At 19.6% G+C, this 26,788-nt stretch overlaps 1 protein-coding gene across 1 annotated transcript in view; it reads right to left on the reverse strand.

Annotated features, from left to right (window-relative positions):
* The window catches only part of LOC726929 (sonic hedgehog protein A), a gene marked incomplete at its 5' end in the record, with an annotated part of 153,237 nt that extends 127,096 nt beyond the window's left edge, over positions 1–26,141 (reverse strand). Inside the window, one exon of the mRNA XM_026444404.1 lies at positions 25,530–26,141. Coding sequence (XP_026300189.1) covers positions 25,530–26,141 — 612 coding nt within the window. The remainder of the gene's footprint in view (positions 1–25,529) is intronic.
* Positions 26,142–26,788: the final 647 nt, after the last annotated feature.

A 26,788-nucleotide genomic window follows, 5' to 3' on the forward strand; every position in this document is an offset into this window, starting at 1 on the left:
TTTTCTTTTAGTTTCTAACTCATATATTTCCTGATTAATTTATTCTGAGTTTTTTGTAAAATTTATCAATTAATAATATTAAAAAATTAAGAAATTATAAATTCATTAGGTTATAGAGTATTCTGTTGTAATTATGTATCAAATAGAATAATTAAATAACTTGATGATTTTCTATAATACATCAGTTCTTGAAATAAAATTTTGATTTTTTTTTAAAAAACCATTTTGATTATTTTTCAAGTTACTAAATCAAAATCACTTTAAAAAAATACGATAATCATAATTTCAGAAAAATTGAAGTATATTAATAATAAAATATTCTATATGTATATAAGTTAAATAAAATTGTATAAAATATTATCGAAATATATAATTCAATTACTATTTAAAAGGAAAATTGAAATGATAGTTTTAAAAAAATATAGGAAGTCACTATAATAAAAATATAAAAATAATTTTGCAACAATTATATATATAAAAATAAGTCAAAACTAATAAATAACCTAATCATTATCATTATTGTTTTTATCATTATTGTATTAAAAACAATTCAAAAAGAATTTAAATATAAATATTTATTTAAATATATTTAAATATTTATTTAATTATATTTAAATATTAATAGCATCAAAGAGTTTCGTCTATCAAATGATATTCATCTTGATTTTGAATCTATCGTTTTTCGATCCTTTGAGTAATGATAATGTCGATAACACAGTGAAATCGCCAGTTAGCTCCTCAGGGTTAGGAATATATAACGTGGTGCACCTATCAAGTTACTCGGTTAGCCCGTCAACAGACTCATTGCAAGTCACTGCGATTCATTGCAATTCATATCATATTTTTTATCTTATGATCGTGTAAAATTATCATAGTGATGTGATTGTGAAATATAATATATTATCAGATAAATATTATTTTAGAATCAATAGTAAATTTTTAAAAAATTTTTAAAAAATCATAGAAATTTTAGTATCATTTTTAGAATCATCATGTGATTTAAATATGATTTAGATGTGATTTAGATATCAAAGAAATTCGATTATAGCAAAATTTAGAATTAAAGAAAGACATTGTGCTTAACTATTGATTTGTTAATATCTGACTATTGATTTACATTAATTCGAACATATTTATTGGAAAATTAATAATAGACTATTAATTGAATATTAGCAATTGACTGATCACTTATTAGCCATTAGTTATCAAATTTTTTATAGATATTAATATAGATTTAGTTTAGTCGATTAAGTACATATTAGATTATTCGATCGAATTTTTATTAATATTAGTTTCTTGTTTTTATTTTGTAATTCTATCTATTATTTTATCATTAAGTATAAATAGATGAAATATCATTTTATATTATGCAATAATATAAAATAATATGCAATGTCATTATGCAATAAAAATTATTTCAGTAAAAAATAATAAGATTCTCTGATGTTTATAAAAAATATCTATACAAATTTATAGATTTGAATTTATTATAAAATATTAATTTGAATATTTTAAAAGTTTATAACAATTCCTAAAATAGTTTTCCCTCATGTTGTATTTTTTAAAATGCAAATATATATTTACTATTATTAAAAATTATGATTTTTTATTAATCCTGAAGTTTTTTAAAATATCAATGTTCATAATATTTTTTTTAATAAATTATAAATAATTAGATATATTTATAAATTTATAATATTATTTTTATAATTATAAAACATTATGACATAATTAAGCATTATTGCATTTGAAAAATGTAATATATTTTAATATATTAGTTATTTTTTAAAATAAATATCAATGATTATTTAAAAATGTCAGATTGCAGTAATTTACAAACATTCCATACTTTATTATATCTTATACGTTTATCGAAGTATATGGTTACGATTGCTAAAATTAGCATTTGGGATTATTTTTAAATTGCGAAATATTAAATATTTTTTAAATGTTCAAATTCATTATTAATATCTAGTATAGCCAAAGGTTATGTATTATGTTGATATGATATGCATATATTTCTACATTTTTGTCGTTTTGACAAATCAATGATCAATAATAATAGAAAATTATTAGAAGTAGCGTAACAATTGTTTGTCATTGGATATATATTGCAAATCACTGCAAGTCTTTACATTTATATCGTGATTTTCTCTAATATGGTATTGCATATCATAATTGCAATCATGTCAATTATGGGATCATAAAATTATTACTAACTGACATGCAATGGTCATTTATTGTAGGCATTGGTCAAAAATTAAAAGTGAAATTTTGTAATATATACATTCCTATTATTAGAATAGCATTTGAAACAGTTTAATATTGCAACATTTAAAAGCAAAGTATCAATAGTTATTTTAAAAAGGTAGATATGCAAATTGCTAAGAGTGACTGCAGTTATGATTTGCGTCCGACTGTTATTTCTTATCCGGTTTTGATCGTGTCGATTATGGTGGCATAGTTATGTCCACTAGAAGTACAATATATTACAAGCTAAAATTTTTTTCATTACGTAATTGAATGGAATATACTGAATTAAAATTAACAATTACTCGAAAATGATAGAGATAGACTTATATATGGAATTAGGTAATTACAAAAGTTTTGAAAAAAAATGCAACAAATATAAACATTTTTGGTAAAAATCAAAAATAAATATAAAATAAATTATAAATTCTGATTTTATAAAAATCTTTTTAGGAAGTAAAAAATGATTTCTTAATTTTAAAAATAATTATATAAATGTAATGAGAGTTATTCGTATAAATAATAATTTGAAAAAAAATTTTAGATAAATAAAAATTGAACAAGAAATATTTACTAATTTTTTACAATTTCTTAAATTGATTAAAATTAAATATAATAGATAGTTATTTGGAATGAATATTTTTAGTATGTTTAATTTTATATTATTTATTTTATCATAATATTATTTCATTATTATTATATTATAATTTTATATATTTTATTATATTTTTATTATGAAAAGAAAGTCAAGCCATCATTTTTTGATTAATTATTTTTATTCTTCTTTAGGAAATTTTAAAATTATTAAAATATATAAAATAAATTTCAAAAATATATAATATACTTATTTTAATAGTAATTCTTGAAAAAATATAATATAAAATTTGAAATATAACGTAAGAATATAATGTAAAATATATTTATATAATAAATACCCTGATTTTAAGTAATAATTGAAACTTGATAGCTTTTAAAATTTTATCTTATTTTTTGATTAAAATAAAATAATAAAACTATATATATGGAAAATATTTTCATTTATTTAGTCCTTATGATTAATAACTTTTTAAAATGTATATAGTAATTCAATAACTGTAACTAGTTATGTTTTATGATTATGAATTTGTTATATGATTATTCAATATAGCCATATTGGTTAACCGGAAGATTATTTTTCATCTCTTGCTCATTTATAAAATAGTTAATGGATATGTAATTTACAAATTTTATATTTATCTAAAAAATATATTAATTTTTATAAAAGAATCTTCAACTTAAATTATCATATTATTACATTATATCATATATTATCATATTATATTATATAAGATTATTATTTAATAATCTTATTTTATCATATATTAATAAGATTTATTTATTTATTTATTTATTTTGATTGATTAAACTATATATAATATTCATTTAATCAATTATTCTAACGAATTAAGAAAATTTTAATACGGATTATAATTAAACAAAATCGAAATTTAATTTTTAAATTCGAAAAAATTGAATTATTCGAAATTTTATGAAATTTATAAATTTTCGAAACTCTTAAAACTTATATTAAAACACTTATTATGTGTTTATTTTCATATTTTTTTTTTTTTTAATAAATTTTATTACTTTATCTATTTTATCAAAATAAGAATTTTAACAAATTTAAATTTTTATATTTTATTTCGTGTTTTCTTTATTTCATTTTTATATATTCTCTATATAAATTATTGTAATTAATTAATATACTATTGAAACAAAAATTAAATTCGAAACAAATAATTAAAAACTATATATTTATATTGTTACAACATTTTTCTAAATTATTTTATTTTATTATTATTATATTTATATTTATTATATTATTTATACTTTCAAAAATAAGTTAAATCATTCGTAAATCTAAATAATAATTTATATATTTAATAACTTGCAAGAATGCTGTAACCATATAAATATATATATAGTTATTTGAAAGTTTCAATTTTCAAAAAATTTCGAGATTTGAGTAGATTTTGAAGAATTTTGAAATTTTAAGATAAATATTATCTCTAATTAAAATATAATTTTCTTCAAATGTTCAAAATATTATATATCAAAAAATTCCCTTTTCTTTTTTTTTTCTTTTCAAAAGAGAAAGCAAATTCATTTCTAATAAAGTAGAAAATAAATAAATTATATTTAAAAAATTTTAATAATTAAAAATAGTTACATATTTATAATATTTTGTACATTTTTGCAATATCTAGCATCTTATGTATAATTTATCAATATCTTAAATAATTAATTGAATATTCCAATATATCTTTAATAAAATATTATCCATGTTAACAATATTTCATACAATTGTTTGTTTTTTAACTCAAATCTGTTCATACACATTTATACAATTTTACTACAAATTTAAAGAATTTCTCTATTCTGACCACATTTTACTATTTTATTACATTCTTTTAATTCATTACTGTCATATAATATTTGAAATATGCTCTAAAGAACCTATTAAAACACTCATATAATACATCATTACAATATGTTTAAACATAGCTTTAACATATTTAAAAAAAATAAATCCCAATTATGCTGATAATCAATACATGAACAATTAATTTGTTATCGGTTAACCGACACTATAAACAAGTATCGCAATGTATATTGAATTTCGATTTAATCATCCTTTTCTTTCATTTATTATTGGAAGTTTTCTTTATACTATAAAACCACGTTGTAAGAAGATTGATTTCAACGACAAACCGATCAATATGTCATGAAATCGAGAAATGTTCGGAAGTATCATATTACTATTAAATATGTGAAATATAGTCTCAATATTAAAATTATTGATATGTTCTTTATTAAATATACAGTTTTATGAATAATCGTTAATTAATATTAATTCAATTTAAAAACATATGTAATAATATATTATATATTTAAATAGTATATCAAAATATATTATATAAAGAATACAAAATAAAAATATATTTGAAATATATATATAAAAAAAGTATATTTTTAATTTTTAATTTACATGTTTTGTATTCATTTTTCATATACATCATACTTATATGAAATATCTATTTTTGTCAAGTTAATTTCTAATCTATTCATAAACTCTTGTATCATATTTATATAATATGTCAATAATAATATAATAGCTGATTAATTCTGATTATAATAAATAAATAATTCTGATATAAATCTTAATCATTTTATAATATTGAATATTAATTCCATATTAGACGTAAATTTATATTTTAAATTTTAATATCCCAATATTACGATAATATGAATATTATAAAAAAAATTTTTCAAAAATAGAATATGAATAATTAATTAAAAAAAATTTTAATTTTTTAACAAAAAAGAAAAAAGAAAAGGAAAAAAAGAAACTTTCAAATTTTAAAAAAAAAGGTTCGCAAAATTTCGAATTTCGAATGAATTTAAAAATTAGATTTTGTGATTTCCACTTATTATTTTATTTAGAAATTAATTAAATTTCTTATACTATTTTTATAGTATTCTTTAATAGAAGATAAACTATAAATATAAATATAAATATAAAAATATGAAATATAAATAAAATAAACTATAAAAAGAAATCATAATATAAATTAACATTTTATAAAGATTATTTTTCGATTTATCAAAAAAAGAAAAATTGTTGACATCAGATCTCATTTAAGTAATTATAAGTTAAAATTTGAAAGATATATCAATAATAATCTATTTGAGATAAATATAATTGATGATTAACTTGTGTATATCCTTTTATCCTTTCTTATAATTAGTTTTGAATAATTATTAATGCGGTAGGAATAGCAATAGTTATAACAGAAATTTAATGATTTAAGAGTAATAATTTATTAATGATATAATAATAAATAAATAAATAAAAAGAAGAAAAGAAAAGAAAAAACAAGCATTCTAATTTTCGAGAGTTTCGAATTCGAATTAAGTTTTCATGAATTCAAAAACTAATTTCGACTCATCTATAATTATTAATACTAATAAAAGATTCATAAATGGAAAGAGAAAGAGAAATAGAGGAAGAGGGAAAAAAAAAGCAATACGGTCATTAGGTTTATTTGCTGTAATTGGGGGAACTTTAACACGCCAAACCAAACACCGGTTATGGTCGCCATAAACCTACCCACAATCACTTAGAGCTGGAGCGCGGTACGCGTTTTTTCCCCTATTTTATTCCGCGCAAGCAGCACTCCTAGTGCTATAATCACGAGGATAAGCAATGACGAGGAACAAGACGAAATGAAGAAACGAGAATTCATGGCAATTTACCCACCTCCTGCGTGCTTCCTCTCGTCCTTTCTTGTGTCCTGTTCTTGCTACATTTCTCATTACTTCTACACACAGTTCGCGTTTTGATGGATGAAAAAAGAAATTTTAATCCTTATATTTGGATACATATATTATCTTTTAACTTAACATAAAACTAAGAATTTATTATTATTTCTAGTGATGAGCGTGATATCAGTTTTTTCTTCATTTCATTCTTCATTTCATTCTTCTTCATTTTCAAAATCAAATATTTATTTGAAGATTCATAACATAAAAAAATAAAAAACTCAAAATCGATATACGTTATTAATATATGTATCAATATATGATAATATTAATCTAAAGTAATAATATTAAAATAATGTCAAAAATATCGAAATTATTCAAACCAGTTTTGAATTTTTGAATATTTGAATAGAAATCGAAAAGAATCAAATTTCAAAATTATGTTTATTATATTATATTATGTTTAATAATATTAAATGTGAAAAACAAAAATATAATAATATAGAATAACATACTAGTATTTTTACAACAAGAAATATAAATTACTAGCATATCGATATCAATTCTTTTTAAGATATTTTTAATGATTTGCTTCTTTTGATAATTAGAGAATCATATGTACTTGTAATACTCTAATGGCTCTTTATCATTAACATTATTAACATTAACATTAACATTAACAAGAATCAATAAATATTGTTTGAAAAGTATCGGTCTATTAGTGCTTTCTCTTGTTATTTCTTGTGTCCTGTTCTTGTCATGTTTCTCATTATTATTTTACATATTCATCATTTCACAGATGAAAGAGAAAGTTTTATAGCGCGATCAAATTTGAACAATGATGAAAATTGTTTCAATCTACAATGAAGCATAATCAAAATGGATCTAAATGAACTATTTAAATTTAAATTAAATAAAATTTTTACTTTATTTATATTTATTAAAAACAAGTAATCTATTATTTTAAGATTTTGATCATTTCTGCTATTTTATAATAAGAACAAAAAAATCTTAAATCTTTTTTTTCTTTCATTTAGGAAATCATCTTTTATTAATTAAACAATATATATATATTTTTAATTAATTTATTTTTTATTTATTTATTGTAAACGAAAAATATAATTATTTTTTTGCATTTTAATGCAAGAAACAGCTTCAAATTCATTAAAAATTGAAATAAAGATTTATCGATTCTATAATTAATAAATTATTAAGTATATGTAAGTATATATAAATATATATTATATAAGAAATAATTTTTCAATTAATGTTTCTTTTTTAATGTTGTCAAAACATTAAACAATTTTATATTCTACAATTTTTCCAAAATTTTTATAACTTTCAAAATTTTCCACAAAATTTCTTCAAAAGATATCTGATAGAAAAGCCTTAAAAAACAATATTATCACGAAATATATTCAATTTCCGAATTCTCGAATAGCTATTTACAGATTGAGATAAATTCGAAAAACAAGCAAGAAATCGATATTATTCGTCATACTTAAATTTTTTTTTTATTTATTTTGCTAATTAATTGGAATACCATCATTTTATGATTGAATTTTTTGGAAAATTTTAAAAAATTAAAATATTTTCCTCTGATATTCATGTTCGCAAAATACGACATTAATAATCGCATGGATCCATTCATTCGGAAACATCCATGCCTGGAAAACATGCTTCGACCTAACACTGTTTATTTGCTACTTATAATCCCAATCGACGTAATCATTAAAGAAACAAAACGAAACAAATTCAATAATTATGGAATTTTATTACTTTTTACTATTTTATTATTTTTAAATGATTTATTTTATCACTAAAACAATAAGATAAAATCAATCGAAGATAATATATTTTTTAATGTGTTTCGAAAACATTTAAAAAATGTTATTTTAATTAATTTTTAAAATTTTTATTTAATAATTTATGATATAATAGAACAATGATTATTAAAATTTAAAAGAAAAATTCTTTCGGATAAATAATTAAGAAAAAATCTCTGAAAAAAATTTTATGAATACGCGATAAAAAATGAGAAATTAAACATTTATATTATTAAATGTAAAAAATGTCTCAGTGACAAACAGTTTCTACAAAAACTATGTCACAAATAAAGTTAATGTGGAGTATTTATAATAAATTCATTCTAAATTTCAAAACTAAGAAAATTTTTACGAAAACAAAAAGGAAATAATTGAATATTTAATATATCGTATTATGAATATTCAGATTGATTTATGTTCAGTTAAATATTTTTAGAGAATTCATTGGCTTACATTAACTTAAAGAAAATATTATAACTTAAATATATATAACACACTTTCAAATATATAACAATGAAAATTATAGAACATTATAAAAAAGAACGTAGAATTAAAAATATATTATAAAAAATAATATTTCTGCAATGTTTAGATATGCTAGTTTATATACATATTCATCTTATGTTTAAATAATCCAAAAATAAAAAATAATTGATATTCGATGATCAGTTGCAAGTTTTGTTTAGAGAAAATAATATTTATTATATAAAAATAATTTTGGATGAAGAATTTCAGGTTTAATAGATTAAAAAAATAGATTAAAAAAAATTATAATTTCGCAGATAATTAAATTAATTTGAATATTTATATTGTGAATATTATTTCATACATATAATTTTAAAATATCTAAATTTATAAATTTATAAATCTAAATTTATAATATCAAAAAAATATTATAATTATTATAATAAAAATAATAATTAAAAAATATAAAAAAACAAGAAAATGTTTTTTAGAAAATGTTTTTAAAAGAAAAATATTTATATTTCAAAATTTATATTTCAAAAAGAAATCTCAAATTTTGAAAAATTAGAGTAAAATTTTTTTTACTTCTAGAAAATAATTATTTATATGATTTCGATGTTTCATTCTTCATCAAACAAAAAAGCAATTTTTTTTTTTATAAATTGAATATTGACTCGTATATCATCTTTATAAATAATTTACCAGAAATTTATTTCATTTTTCGAATTATTCTTTGTAATTAATTTTTTTTTATAAACTTTTTTTTAATTATATTAATTTATCATTTTTTCTTTTTAAAATAAAGATTGTAATCTAAGTTTTTATCAAATATACTAAAGTTTTAATCTGAAATACGTACAAATATGTATTATAATATGTATTATAATATGACATATGCAATTATTACAGTATTTTAATTTTTTTTTTTTAAATCTTAAATTAAATCTTAAATTAATAATCGTATATAATAAATTAATAGTTAATTTCTAAACTCTATATTTTGAATAAATACATAATAAGCAACAAATTTAATATTAAAATATATTGTTTTATAGCAAAATAAAAGATAAAATTAAAAGATAATTATTTAATTTAAATTATAAAGTTAAATTATTATTTAATATTTAAAATTAATTAATCTTTTGAATATTTTTATAAATAAGTAATTATAATGAAAGTTTGAGATTGAAATAGTATATTTAAATAGTTAAATTAAAAATGTATAAAATAAATATATTGTAAATATAAGAAAAAAAAAGAAACAAATGAAATATAATATTTAAGAATTTTTACACATATTGATTTATATAATATTATAATTAATATAATATTATAATATAAGAAAAATTTTATAAATAATTAAAATATTCATATACTGTTACTTATGATATAAAGTTACAATTATTAGTAAATTTAATATATAATATTTTTTATAATATACAATATTTTATTTCATATTTCATATTTTTTATCTTATTATACAACAAACTTTCACTCATTTATATATTTTACATTAATAACACATTAACTAAGTAAAATTATATGCAATATTTGATTTACTAAACTTAATGATATTCCAGTTACATAACTGCTTTTCAATAAATATGAATTTGAATAGAAAATATATTGTAATGACTTAGGTAGATTATGGTAACAGATTAAGAAGTAATAAATTATTTATTGAATAATAATATCGAGCAATAATAATATTGAAGAAAAATTGATTTATAATTTAATATTAAAATTTAAAATTAACTGATGTTAAACTGGAGTATAATATTAATTTATATATGAATGAAAACGCAATTGTCTATATTACAATAATTATAAATTCATTTAAATAAAATATTTGCAAATAAATATTACTAATATAATTAATAAATAATCAATTAAATTATTTTAACTTTATAATTCAATTATATTCGTTAAAAATATATTAGCTTTTAATTCTTTGTAAAAAAAAAAAATATTATAATTTATAAATACATATAATATAATTATATTATATTTATCTATATTTTAGAATTTAATTTTCTCACTTATATTGAATTAAAATTATATTAAAATGTTCATGTTTAATTACTAAGTGACATAAAAATCATAAAACAAAAAAAATAATAATAATAATCTAATAGCTCACTAAGAAAAATAGAAATCGAATCTATTGAAATTTTATTCAAATTAGTTCATTTTTTAATCTTATTATTAATTTCTAACGAATATTATTTTTATTTATATTATTTTTTAATTTTAACTTGATTAATCAAACTTTTACTGAATAAAATATCTAATAGACAAACAATTCTATAATATTATCTCTTATTCCAATTCAGTCATTGAAAATTAATTAGAAAATTATCTTTGAAATATTTATAAGGTACTCCAGATTTTTCATACAAATTTTGTTAGTTTTATAAACAAGAATAAGATTAAATCTTATATAATATAATAAAAATTTTAAAAAATAAAAATACTTCATTAAAAAGTTATATTAAAAAATACAAACAGTTTAAAAACATGATAGTACTATTTTAATTAGTTTAATATAGAGCGAGATAAGACATGTAATGTTTAATATAAATCAATATTAGATATGAATATGTTTTAAGAAGTGAATTATGAAATATTATATATAATTAATCACATATAATATATATACAAAAATAAAAATAATATATATACAAAAAAGTTAAATGAAATAGCAAAGTAAAGTAAGGAAAATCAAATCTGTAATAAATTCGATACAATAAAACTCTATTTATAGATATGAATCCCAAGAAGAACATTTATACATAACAATTTATATAATTTAGATTGGTTCATATAATAGAAATCCACTATTACTATTTTTAACTTTTCGTTTAAATAATCAAAATCCAGATAAATAAATTCAATCACACATTTAGCACATTTTTCTAAATATGTAGTGCATTAATTTATTATGTTACATATTTGTTTTCGTTTATAATAAATATTCATAACAAATAAAATTTTATTATATTTCTATAACAAACCAAATGATGAAATTTTAAAATGAAAATATAAATATTTATATTTACAGTATTTACATTTTATTTTTGATGTAATATTTTAACAAAACATATGGATTTGTGACAGTTTATTCTTTCCTAATTTTATTCGTAAAATTGTCAAAGTATGTTACTTATGATGTATAGTATGTTACTATATTTTGAAAATATTTTGGAAATAATTGGAAAAAATGTCAAATGGAAAAACTTGGAACATATATGCGAATATTCTTAACTAGATTTATTTTTCAATATCGACTTTTATTTTCTTTATGACAGACTTGAAACAATATTTGAATGAGTGAAATCGAGAATCCCATGTACAATTCGGCGCCAGTTCAATGTTCATTGAGCTGATAAAATTTTGAGACTTGAATTTTGTAAAGAAATGTAGTAAATAGGTAATCTGATAGATTATCAGATCTGATAAAATTGAAAAAATGTTAAACAAATATTGAAAAAATGAAATATTTTTATAAGCAAATAGATCTATTTGAAAATTTTATTGCATTTATTTCTATCTATTTATATTTATATCATGGAAAAATATTATTTATTATTTATATTCAATGTAAATAAAATATTATGTTTATTAAATTATTACATAATTTATTATACATTAATTATACATTAAATTAAAACATAATAAGCATCATGATTATAATTTTTCACATCTTATTTTTTAAACATTGGAATTAAAAAAAATTTTTTATAGATATTTTATAAGTTAAATCCATCTAATTTTATTATCTGTAATATCTTTTTTGTTTTCGATGATTAGATTAAATGATTCTTATGCGAACGCATATTTTTCATATTACATTTTTCATAAAGGAATATATTTATATATTATATATATTATATAATATATATATATATATATATATATATATATTATATTCCTTTATTTATATATTATATATATTTTTCATAAAGGAATATGAAAAATGTATTTTTTTTTCTAAAAATAAAATATCATATAAATAATAATTTTATTTATATAATAATTAAATATTATATAATTAAAAATAAATTAATATTATATATAAAGTAACTTATAACATATTTTGAATAAAAACTTTTATGTAATATTGAAAGCTGGAAAAATTTAAAATAATTTATCTATAAAAGTAGCAAGAAAATATCTAATATCTATCCATAATATGTTTTGTAGAACTTAATTCCTTTTTCAATTCAATTCTTTTATAATAAATTTTTACAACAAACAATTATCAAAAAAATAATTTGTCACAATTATCTTTAAAAAAATATGAAAAACATTTATATAATATTTATTATAACATTTATATAATATTTTTTATAATATTATAACTTTAAGTAAATCTACGTTGATATTAACATTTTACAAGTATTATATAGTTTATATACATAGTTATATATATATATTATATATATAGTTTATATATTTTGAATAATATAACATATTTTTTGATATATTGGTTAAATATTTAAATATTTATTTATTTTAACTATATAAAAATTCATAAACTATTAATAATATTAAAAAATGATAAGATAAATGATAATAATTGAATGATAAAAAGATAAGAATTGAATGGATTTGATGCATATTTTAATATAATTTTTTCTTAGATCAATGAATAAATATTATAACTATAAGATAATGATTTTAATTTTAAATGGAGTCATAATAATTTTTAATGCATTAATCAATACAGCTTATTATTTTTTAGAAAAAATATTAACTTCTATCGAAAAATCATTATTTTAAGAAATAACTTAATTTAAATTTTATAAAAATTGATATACAAACTGATATAAAAACAAAGAAAATATAAACAGATATTATTGTTTCCTTCATATAATAAGTTTTAGAAATTTCAAATTAAAATATTTTCTAAAAAATTATAATTAATAAAGATTTTTTAACATACAACTCAATATTTTTAATAATATTTTCTTATACTTTTTTATTGAAAATATATAATAAGAAGATAATAGTGCATTCAAGAATATATGATTTAAAAAATAAAGTTCAATTATTATATCTATTTAAAAAAAAAATTATTAATATCATATATCTTTTATACTTCATATATATATATATATATATATATATATATATATATATATATATATATATGTATATATGTACTCCTCTTGAAATTATTTAAACATATTTATCTGAATCATTTTTCGATATTATCAAAAACAAATGAGATATTAAATTATACACATTATGTATTAAATTTAAATGGATTCTTCTATATAATTATAGTATAATTTCAATTTTCATATATTCTAAAAATTTCTATAAAATTAATAACTTTAACATTTGAATAAATTGAATAAATATATTTATTTAAATTACTATTACTTGAAAAAATTATACATAGTATATAAATTTATTTCAACTAAATATTCAGATTAAAGAAAATATTTATTTATATGAACCAATATCAAAATATATATTTAAAATATCTCTATATCTCTATATAAATACTATTTGAAAAAAAATTTATTTACAAAATACATAATTAGAAGAAACAAAAATATTTATTCCTATTTATATATTTGAAAAATTTATTTTCTTGGTAGATGACGACCAAACGATGAGGATGGTTTACGAGCGGAAACCAGCGCAGCGCCGCGCCGTCTTTTGTTCGCCGCACCACGAAACGTGGGACTTACAAATTGGAATACAACAGGCTTGGAGTTAGGAGAATCGTTTCACGCTTCGCGGGGGCGCCAAGTGGAAGGCAAACACCGATAAAAACTGCATGAATAAAGTACTAATGGAAGCAGCATGGATGGAGGGAAGAAAAAGATTAGAATGGATCGCGGAGTGGAACAGGTGGCGATTGAAGATGAATTCTTGTTTTTTGATTTATTCTTTCAGATTAATTTTGTGAGAAATTAATATATAAAAATTTTCATAAAGGAAATAGTATATGAGATAGAGTAAATATGAGAAAAAATTTTCATTTATTATAGTGAGATCATTGGCAATGATAAGAACTCAAATAAACAATAATTATCCATTTGGTAACAAGTGTTCTTTGAAAAAGATATTCATATTTATGAATGTTTATATCGACTTAATATCGATTTAATAATGTCGATATAATAATTATACCATCGCTATATTATTGCGAAATCAATGTTACTTAATATGATAAAAACTATTAAGAAATAAAGACAAATGTATTTTCGTTTTAAATGTCTTATTTTATGAAAATAAAAAAATTAATCAAAAATTAATAAAAATTTTTCAACAAATCTAAACCAGATTTATGTCAAAGAATTATTTTATTGATTTTGATAGCTTATATATAAATATATAAATAAAATAAAATTTTTTGTTCATTTCATTTTTAAAAAATCGACATATATAATTACGAAATCGTATAAACGATATTTTAAATTTTACTTTTGCCAAAAATTATTTTTATAGAATAGAATAAAATTAATTCTATATTTTTTGATTATTTTTACATGGACAATAAGTTTTTATTGATAATTTATCTGTATTCAATAAATCTATATTACACGAAAAATTTTCAAACTCCATTTTCTCAAAAAAATATCTTAGATAAAAAAATTTTATTTTATTTTTTTTCTTTTTTTTTTTATAAGAAATCATCTTGTATCTTATTTCTATCTATTATTTATGATATTTGTTAAATATATTATTTCTAATATTTAAATATACAATAGTGGATAAAATTAAATGGATATTAAGTAGATATTCATATTAGGAAATTCATAGTTCAGATAATCAATTTGCAAATGTTGGAAATAAATTTGAATTTTTCAATATAGAATATTTTTCAGGAAATCAAACGTACGTAGTACAAATAAAATCATAAAATCAGTTCCTATAATTATTTATATATTTGTTTGTATTGGGAACTTTATACTAGTACTATATATTTTGGATTGTGAACAAAATTAAGTGAACGTGTAGAAAATTTCATATTAACAAAAAAAACAATGTAAACAAACATTGAGATTACCTTCCAAATGAAGAGGGTTGATAGGGAGTCGACAGTATTTGTAAAACCTTCATATTGGAAATTTTAATATTATTAAATAAACGTTTTAATATTATATATTATATTAAATAAATGTTTAATAGAAAACAAAAAGTTTATGCTCAGTTACGAAATTGTCTCTAATTGTCTCTGATTGCAAAAATAATCAAAGTTACTATTATATCCAAAAATATAACGTTTCTAAGAGTACTATTCATAAAATTTATAAAAAGAATTTAACATGGTAGTGTTAATAATTTATGCGGTTGAGAATGGAAACACAAGTTCGTACGAAGATAAAAGAATTATCGATGTAATCCAAAGATAACATCACAAAATATCGTTGAACAACTACGAAAAATATATCTTCAAAAACTATAAAACAGAGATTAAAAAAGGCAGGTTTAAAGAATTATATAATTAGATGCAAATCACATGTCACTAAAGTACAAAAGAAGAAAATGTTTAAATTTTGCCAAAAAGTATATAAATAAGCCACTATCATTCTGGAAACAAGTAATTTGAAATAATGAGACTAAATTTGAATTATTAAATAAGAAAAAAAGAGCACGAATATGAAGAGAATCAAATGAATTCTTAAAAAAGTAATATGTTTTAACTATCAAGTATGGAGGAGGATCATAATGGTATGGTTTAGGCTTGTTTTTTAAGCATGGAGTTTAAAATTTAGTATCTATAGATAACATTATGAATCCAAAAACATACATTAATATCCTGAATAAAAATTTAGAAGAATTTTAAAAATGAGTCTTAATGAAAAATGAACGTTAGCGATTCAAAATATACCGCAACGAAAACAAAGCAATTTTTTCAAATCTATAAAATGAGTTGGCCAATGAGGAATGGTCTCCACAAGCATCAATTAATTTAATAATCGATATTAATCCGATAGAAAATTTGTGCATGCAGAAATTTTTTTTAGAAAAATGTACTAATAAACAAATATTTTTGAAAGAATTACAATTGGAAATTCAATAGATTGACAAAATATTTAGAAAAACTTATTGAAAGTATATCACGACGATTAGAGACCATTATAAAAATCAAAGATTCCAATATCAAATATTAATTACTGAATCTTTATGTATAAAGTACTTCTATTTAATTTTGTCCATATGTAATTTTGTATGGTTTTGTATAAATATATAAATTATATAAATTATATATAATTATATATAATTATAATTATTTTATATAAATTATAATATATTTATTTCATTATAGTTAAATTTTAATGTGCATTAAAATTTTAATTTGTATTTTGTGTTTCATATTTTATAAACTTAAGTGTTCAATAAAATTTAGATGAATTCAAATGAATTAATTTTTTGTTGCTTACTAATCTATATGTCCATTTAATTTTGTCTATAACTGTAAATTTTAATTTATATAGAACTTAAAAATAAAATATAAAACAATGTTTCGGCAATTAATATTATGATAACAAAAATTATAATGATATTACTAGCATATATGTTTATTAAATGTAATACTGATTATTATTTCTTTAAATTATTTTGTATTAATCGATCATTAATGACTTTCAAAATTATAACTTATATATTTTTTGATATTGATTTAAGTTAAATTTAATTATATAAAAATATATATAAAAAATCTTTGTAATTATATAATAATAATTATTATAATATACTAATATTTTTAGTATTATAGATTTAAATTTTATTATATAGATTTAGTAATTATAAATTAATATAATATAACTTAAATTATATAATTTAATATAAATGCATTTATTTTTTTATTAATTATTTACTACTTTTTTTTAAATTTAAGTTAATGTAAACATTAGAAATTTATATATTAAGAATATTTTTATACATATTATTTAAAATATAAATACATACAAGAAAAAATTGTTTTATGTAATATTCATCTTAACAATATATTTCATTAAAGTATTAAATCATTAAAGTATCTTACTTTTCATCAAACAGTACAGAAAATTTTAATTTTTTATCTCAATGATATTTCTATTGTTAATTAACGTTTTTCTTAATAGGTATTTTTTTATTTTCGTAATTATAGAAAATTATTATATGTATATATTTGCATAAGTAATAAACAAATACAAAACGGAAAATCAATAAAATAGATTTCAATCATTTACTTAAATACTTAAAACAAATTTGAAAAAAAAAGAAAGTTTTAAAAAACTAGAAACAAAAATAATTTAGAACTATAAATTTAAAAATTGTTTATTACAGACCCATTCTGATTGTGCAAAATGTAATTATTAAAAAACAAGAGAGAGAGAGAGAGAACAAATTATGATTATTTTATTATGTTTGATAATTATATATTATTAAAAAATATTTATTAACACTTAAATACATGTTTCATATCTTATCTCTTTAAAAAGGTCTCATATTATTACTTAAATTTCTATTTGTTCTATTTTTATTTTGTTTTGAAAAAAGTAAAAAAATCACAAATTGTACGATTCACAATATTTTTATTTATCCAACATATTTCATATTATATTTTTTAATAATTCATTAATAATTATTCTGAGACATCTAAATCAAAAATAAGAATTTATATAAGAATGTATATAACTAATATAAATCTACGAAATGTATTTCTTAAATATTTTCATTAAATATTTAATTTAAAAAATAACTTTTATTATTTTCTTTATTATTTCAATAGCAATTTTTTTTACACATAATAAATAAATTAATGCCTCTAATTCCTCAAAAAAATAAAGAAAGAAAAAAAAAACTTAAGTTTAAACTTTCATTTTATTCAATTTTAAAAAAACTATTTTGTTTTAGAGAATGTTTCCAATATTTTTTGAAATCACTATATATATTATATACTGTATATATTTAAATGACAATTAATCAAAACGGGACAGAAGAATGCGCCTACTACGAAAACTCAGATTGACGTGAAATCCTAGGATGTAATTCGAGTTTCAAATATTGATCCTCCTGTGCATGTGAAACGTATTCAAGAGCGATCGAGGCACTCTTATCGGGTGTATAGCATTTCGCGTGAATCACTTGGCGACGTTTAACGACATGCAGTAGCTAATTTGTCATATGGCCGCGGAGCACGGTGACACGCGTTGAAGTAATAACACGCGTTGCTGCAGTTAACGCGCCCGTCACCCTGTATTTTAAACGAGAAATGCAATCAATCTCTTTGAGAAATCGAGGATCCTTGATATCCCATGCACGTTCCAATATTCTAATTTCACCAAAATCTCTTGTCATAAAATATGTTGAAAAAAAGAGGAAATAAATTACATTGAAAATTAATTTTGAATATTGTAATTGAATAGTAATAGATTCGTGATACGTAATATTAATGAATTTATAATAATTTTGTAAAAATTTAATAGTATTATATTAAACAAATAATAATAAAAATAATTTTGTATTAATAAAATATTTTTAATGTATATAAAAAATATTTATAATTTTCAAATGTAGTTTGATTACTTATTGGCGCTTTGAAAGATTAATTTTCGATAATAAAGAATCCATTGAAATCAATATTTTATTATCGAATAAGATTATCTGAAATATAGAATGAAAAAATTGAAATTGTAAATTGTATTATTGTTATAATTGTTTAATATTGAAAAAAATTTTCTTGAATTTTCTAAATTTAAATTGTTGCTGCAAATAGTTTCTATAAAATTGATTTAATCAATTTTATTTTGAATGTTTTCATCCAAAATTAGATGATTTTACATAAAAAACATTATTTGTTGAAAATGAAGATTAAATTATAAAAAAATATTTATAAAATATAATAACATATATAATAATAATAATTTTAAATAGTTTATGAAAAAAATTATTGATAAAATTTAAATTTTAATATTTTAATGATAATTCTAATATTGAATTTTATTATGAATTTTTTATTAACCATCAATAGAAAACGTGAAAAAACGAGAGAAAAAAATTTCTTTTTTATATTTCTTTCATATCATTCTATTATATAATTTGCTATAAAATATTGATTGCATTGAAAAATTATATGATTCGATTATTTGTAAATTTATATTTACAATTTAATAATTTAATGGAACGTTCCAAGTTATTGAAATGGAATAAATCCATTAAAGTAAAATTGTGAGAATTACTGTTCAAATAAGAATGATTGCCTTTTTTGAGACCTTTTTTATGAAGAATACTGAGATTAAATAGCAATTTATGATTTTTATATCATTCAACCATTCAATATTTCAATAATGTGGAAATTTTAAATATTTGCATTCAATCTTAAATATATAATTCAACACTTAAATATATAATGTTATATATAATTTGAATTTAATGATCAATTTTTTTATCAAATTTATAATTTTTAATTTATTGAAATGAAGATTTGAAATTGAAAATTTATCTGAATGTAATTGAGAAGTTTTTCTTAGAAAAAGAGTCATTAAATTTCTAATTCTTTTTTTGATAAATTCAATTTAATTAACTACTTATTAATTAATCATATATATTTATAAAATCTATTATATTTATAATTATAATATATATTTATATTTAATATATATTTAATTATATATATTTATAATATATATAAAATCGTCATATTATATTTCTATACATATTTATAGAATCCTTTTTTTATCAAATTAAAAAAAAAATTAGAATTTTATTTGATTTATTATTCCGTTATTATTTGATTTATTTCCTTTTTTTTCAGAAAAATTTTAATTTATAATTGTTTTTTATTGAAAAAGAAAGAATTATAATTTTTTGTTTTTTGAAAAATAATCTTTCATCACTAATCCTATTAGTACGTTATCTATAAATATATCTATATTATGTTTAAATAATATATTATATCTTTTTATTAAAATCATGAAATATAATTAAAATCTGAATATCTATTTTCAAAGCAATAAAAAAAAAAGCAAAATTAATAATTTATATCTTTGGTCAAAAAATTATTTTCTTATGAATAATTTTAAATTACAAATCTCATATAAAACTTCTTAACTTATTTTTAAAATAAACTCTAAACCGTAATGTAATTGAAATTAATCAGCGCATTTAATTTTTAATCAATTATATTACCAATAAATAATGAAAAAATATAAAATTATTTCAAAATATACAAAAACATATATAATGTTGCATAACGAAATTAGAAGATCAATCATTTTTATTGTTTTATTATACAAAATACTAATCAATTCCAAAAAAAGAATATAATCTCTTAATGATAAAACAAACATAATCATCTCTGGATCATTTCTGAATCTCCAATTTTTGAGCCATGATATTTGTACGGAAATCCATTGTTACGTTCTTAAGAGATATTATACTTTCCCAATGATCTGAACCAAACTGCTATATATCATTCCTTTGAATAACTAAATTTCTCAAAGCGAAACGCGTAAACTATTCTTGCGTGAATCAGCTAACTATTATCGGAATCGAAATGTAAGGTCATTGACTGCACTTCTTCTTTCTAAAATTCTCTAGAAAACGAATGAAACATTCTTATTAGAATGAAGGAAAAAGTACAAACAATTTGTTGTTATTTGTTTACTATTTGTGATTTTTATAATGAACAAAATTTAATATTTAAATTGTTCAAATTTAAATTTAAAGAAAAAATTTTTTGAGATATTATAAATCACTAAATATTAATATTATTTTGATTTATAAATTTTTTAGTTTAATAATTTAATTAATAACATAGTAATTTAATTTTCTTCTAAGAAATAATATTTTTTGCTGTATAAATTTGGATTAAATTTGGAAGAAATTTATCATTTCGTAAAATTAATTGACATTTTATTTAGAGAACATTTACATGCTCATTAAAAAAAAACAATAAATTTATAAAATTTCATACATGATTATGGAAAAAGACTTGTAATTAAAATATAATAATGATAAGAATTAAAAAATTAATAATATACAATTAAAAAGAATTAAATTAATAATATAGAAAATATTTTTAAAAAAAAAAATTGAAACTTCTAATTCCTTTAATAAAGTAATAATAAATTAATTAGTGAAAGGCGAAATTCAATAAAAATATTTGTATATATTGAATGTAATAAATTTCTATGTATTTAATTGATTTTATCTAATAGCGTACAATATTAATATAAAATTTATATAATCTGTGATTAATAATTGCGATTTCGCTATTATTTAATTTATCATTTATTTTGCATTAAATAAATAAAATATCAATCAAATCAAAATCAACTTCCAAATCTTTAACTATTATAACTAATTAATATCAACAAATTTTACTTTTACGTACAAAAAATTTGAAACTCAATACAAATAGATTCCATAAAAGTATGACTGTGATATACCAAGAATACATTAAAGATAGCCTTGATTTAAAAGAAATAAAATTTAATAATTCTATTAATAACAGAAAGAGACAGAAAACATCAAATCATATTTGGATTGTAATCTATGCAATATATTAATCTAAACTGAAAAAACAAAGTATAATTTAAATATCTAATAAAATTTGTGTTTTAATACATTAAAAAACAATTAATAGCAGATTGAAGCATTTTTATGTATAGATAAACCAAATTATATAGATAAAAAAATATGTATAAAATATGTTATTTATTTATATTATTTAAAATTATTTATTTATTATATATGCTAAACTATGTAATATTTACAAAATATCAATAATTTTATTATGTATATTTACTTATCATAAAATTTATAAAAATAACATTATATAAAAATAATTTTTTCATGGCTTTCTGATAAATTGTTATTATTTAAATTATTATTCTTTATTATAAAACATAATATAGTCATAATGAAATTCTTCTACGAAATTTAGAATTTATTTATTTTCCAACGTTATAAAACATGATATATAATTAAATGTATTATAAATATATTATTAAATATAATATTCATTAATTTATTTATAATACATTATATATATTATATAATTATATTATATATTATATGTAATATATTATATATATTATATACATTATATATTAATTATATATATTAAATATAATATTTAAATATGCAAGTAATATAATATAATTAATATAAGAAAAAAAATATATATTTACATGAAAATCCGCAATTTAATAACAATATTATTACAAAGCAATATATGGAACAATAATTTCTTACATACAATAGTATCCAAAAAGGTTTTTTTATATTAAAACGATTATATTTAATGAAAATATATATTTCATTTATTTAATAAATATAGTCTTGAACATTAAATTAATTAATGGGAAAGACATTGCAAAAATATTCAAACACTTCACTGAATCTATCTAATCTACTGTATTGAATCGATTTAATCATTCCAATTCCACTATTCCAACATTGCGATGTTTATTTCAGCTATTAATTAATTTATTGTTTATTATGCATTAAATAAATAAAATTTATATTTGTATTGATTATATTTCAATGTAATAAAAAGAAACGATCAACTTGGTAAAACTTTTATATAATAATATTATAATATTATAAAATGATAAATTATAAAAATAAAAAAAGAATAAAAAAAAAATTATATAAATATATAGGACAGTAATTTCTTACACACATGTACTGTCTAAATATTAATAGAAGTCAGTATGTGGAGAAATTATACGAGTTTAAAAGAAGAGTTTAAAAAGCGCCGCTGATCTTAGTTGTCAAAACACGTAACAAAATCGATAGGTCGATGGGAATCGACGATTAAAACTGAAATAGCTCGTCGCGATGATTCACCGACGGGCTCCTTCAAGGACAATCTTTATCGTGGTCTGACATACAACACATATTATCGGCGATCACTACGGCGAATACACCCTCGACGAGAAATGACGAATTCCTTGAGTCGGTTATCGAGATATTATCAGAGTTTGCTGTTCATTTCTTTCGTTAAGTAAGAGGTGATCGTGTACAGTAATGCACACTTAACTAACAAGATCAAATCTACGGTACGTCAGATAGAAACATAATAGATGTTTAATTTAATATTAATGACTTGATAATAACTTGGTGACATTTATTTTACATTGAATAATTATTTCTTTGTGAAAAAATGAAAAAAATAATAATTGAAATGTAAAAACTTTGTCACATTTATCAAATATTATATACATTATATTCATATTTTATTTATCTATTTTTAATTTTTCATAGAAATTTGATATTTTTAATATTCAGTACTAAATTCTTATATTATAATGGAAATTTTTATTTTATTAAATTTTACATAAAATTATTTAAAAATGTTTATTTTTATTTTATTAGAATTATTATTTTTTAGCATTTTCTATAATGAAAATAAATTATATTGTTTCACTTGAATGATATTTTCAGCAAATATTTTCCATATTTTAAAAAAAATTGAAGTTTAATTCAGAATTCAGAAATATAATAATTTGATTTTTATGCGTTTTCTAATTTTTAAAATATTAATTGATTGTCTAATACATAAAGAGAATAATAATTGAACAAAAAAACTTGAACAAAACTTTTATTCTGAATGTTATATGAATCAGATCTTAAATTAAAACTGAATTAAGTAAAAATGAAAAAATAGGTAATCTTTTAGGAATAATTTTTTTGTTAAACATGCAAAATTATTTCAAATATGAATTGATTTAATTATATTTTGAACTAAATCAATTTTAGAAGAAAATATTCTTTTTAATGTTTTTTTTTAAATTTTTAATGAATATTATATTATTTAATATGTACTAGATTATATCTATTAAATATTGTTCATAATAATTAATTTCTAATATTTTTGAAAATTTAATTTAATAACAAATATATATAATAAACAACAATATATATATATATTATATGTTTTTAAACTTTTTAAAATTTTTATAATATACATTAATATACATATGCATCTTTTATTATTAGATTATTGATGATTATTCTTTAATAATCTTAAACCAATATTATAATTATTTTTATTTTTTAAAACGAAGACAAATTGTATGAATATGTTTTATTATAATACAACGAAATTTAAACTAATTTAAATTTAAACTTAATATTAAAAATCGTAATAAAATTCAATATTAATTCACAATTCCTTTCAATAAAATTTAAGAATTTATTTCATAATAAAATACTATAATAAATCTATAAGCTTCAAATTTTAAATTGACCTTATTTTATTACTATCTAATAAAACAATTTCAATCATTAATTTCGAATATTATTCTACAATTTATATAAATAATATAAATATAAAAATAGAAAATAATTTTCTTAAATGCCTAACAAGAAAACAGATTTCAACTATAGAATATTCTACATGGTACTTTAATTATTTTCTCGAGGATACTGATATTAATATTTCACAGATATCACAGATAACACAACAATCAACAATGTACGTATTCGTACAATTAGAGTCAATTCTAGAAAGAAGCTCTCTAAGCTCCGATGAACTATAGATGGTACCAATTAACCGTCAGAACGCGTGAGAACACGATTATTTACTGCATCTCATGAGCTTCACCTTTCGTGTAACAGTATACTCTGAGCAAAAGGTGTAACTTTTTGAAACTATGTAAAACATAAAACTACAAGAAACACGCATGACAAATAAGCATATTAATCAATGTTTGGACGTTCGTTCACCTGTGTCATCAGTCGATCCGCTCCTGTACCCTCCTCGTCCTTGAAGATGATGTCGGCGTTGTAGTTAGGCACGAGATCTCTGAATCTGGAGTCGTGTCTGGAAACACGTCCCTCGCTGAGTCCGCTAGCAGGCAGCGTGTTCTCGCTAACGTTGGGCACATGTTGCTTGAACACCAGAGGCGTAAGTTTCCTCAGACCTGGACGTCGTCCGCCACCCCTGCCTGGTCCACAAGCCAGGACGAGGGCACCGTTGTCCAATATCGGTAGCCAGAGGCCGAGTATCAATAAGAACACCTGGAGTAGCGAGGGTGTCGCGCCTCGCCTCCTAACCGTACAGTGATGGCTCGCCTGAAGGCCGCGACGACGATGATGATGGTGCACCATAATCACGTGGCTCTGCCTCGAGGATGACCCTGTTCGGTCACTGGTTCCTCGTGCACCTCTTTCACGAACACTTGGATGGGTACCACCGAGTTCTCGCCACCACCACCGCCGCCGGCGATCCTCCTCCTCCACAACTGAACAACGAAGACCTAAACAACGACGGTGAAAACGACAGGTTTGACGAGGAGCTGCCGGTCCTTCTTTTCCTCCTCTTGCCACTGACCTCACTCACGCTTAACCATAACCAGGGCATCACACACCTACCCCTGAACGCACTCTTATCACCGTTGTGATCGTCGTAACTGCGTCTAATCACCACCCGCGAGATCCAAAATAATCCGAAAAATTTTTAATCGAATAATAGCAAAATTGATTCAACACCGTTTTTCATCACTTTTAACGAGAGTCTCCTTTGAAGGGAGATTCTCTCTCACTGTTCCGCTTTTTCTTTTCTTTTTATTAGTAATCCTTTTTTTGGTAATCGAGTATCCGCAATTTCGTTATCGATAACAATAATACGTATATAAGTTTTAAACGTCTCGCAAAATCGAAAATAGAGTGTTCTTCTATTGTTTATCTTTCTGAATCGTTTTCATCATATGTTACAGATCTGTGGGAACCATCACCGTAATATTTTGACGTTGAAAATCAAAATTAGTCCGATCGCGTATTCCAGAATCGAAACCGCGCGCAATCGATCCGATCAATAATAATAATAACGGCGACAATAAGATGGAATTGTATAATTCGAATATTACGATTATTATTGACCGCTTTGCGCGGATGTGTACACCCGAATTGATCCGACTCACTTGACCGAACTCGATATCCGAGCACCAGTCCGGAAGCTCTGTGGCGCACGTTTTCCGGACGAG

Source organism: Apis mellifera, linkage group LG12, assembly GCF_003254395.2.
Source record: "Apis mellifera strain DH4 linkage group LG12, Amel_HAv3.1, whole genome shotgun sequence".
NCBI classification, from domain to species: Eukaryota; Metazoa; Arthropoda; class Insecta; order Hymenoptera; family Apidae; genus Apis; species Apis mellifera.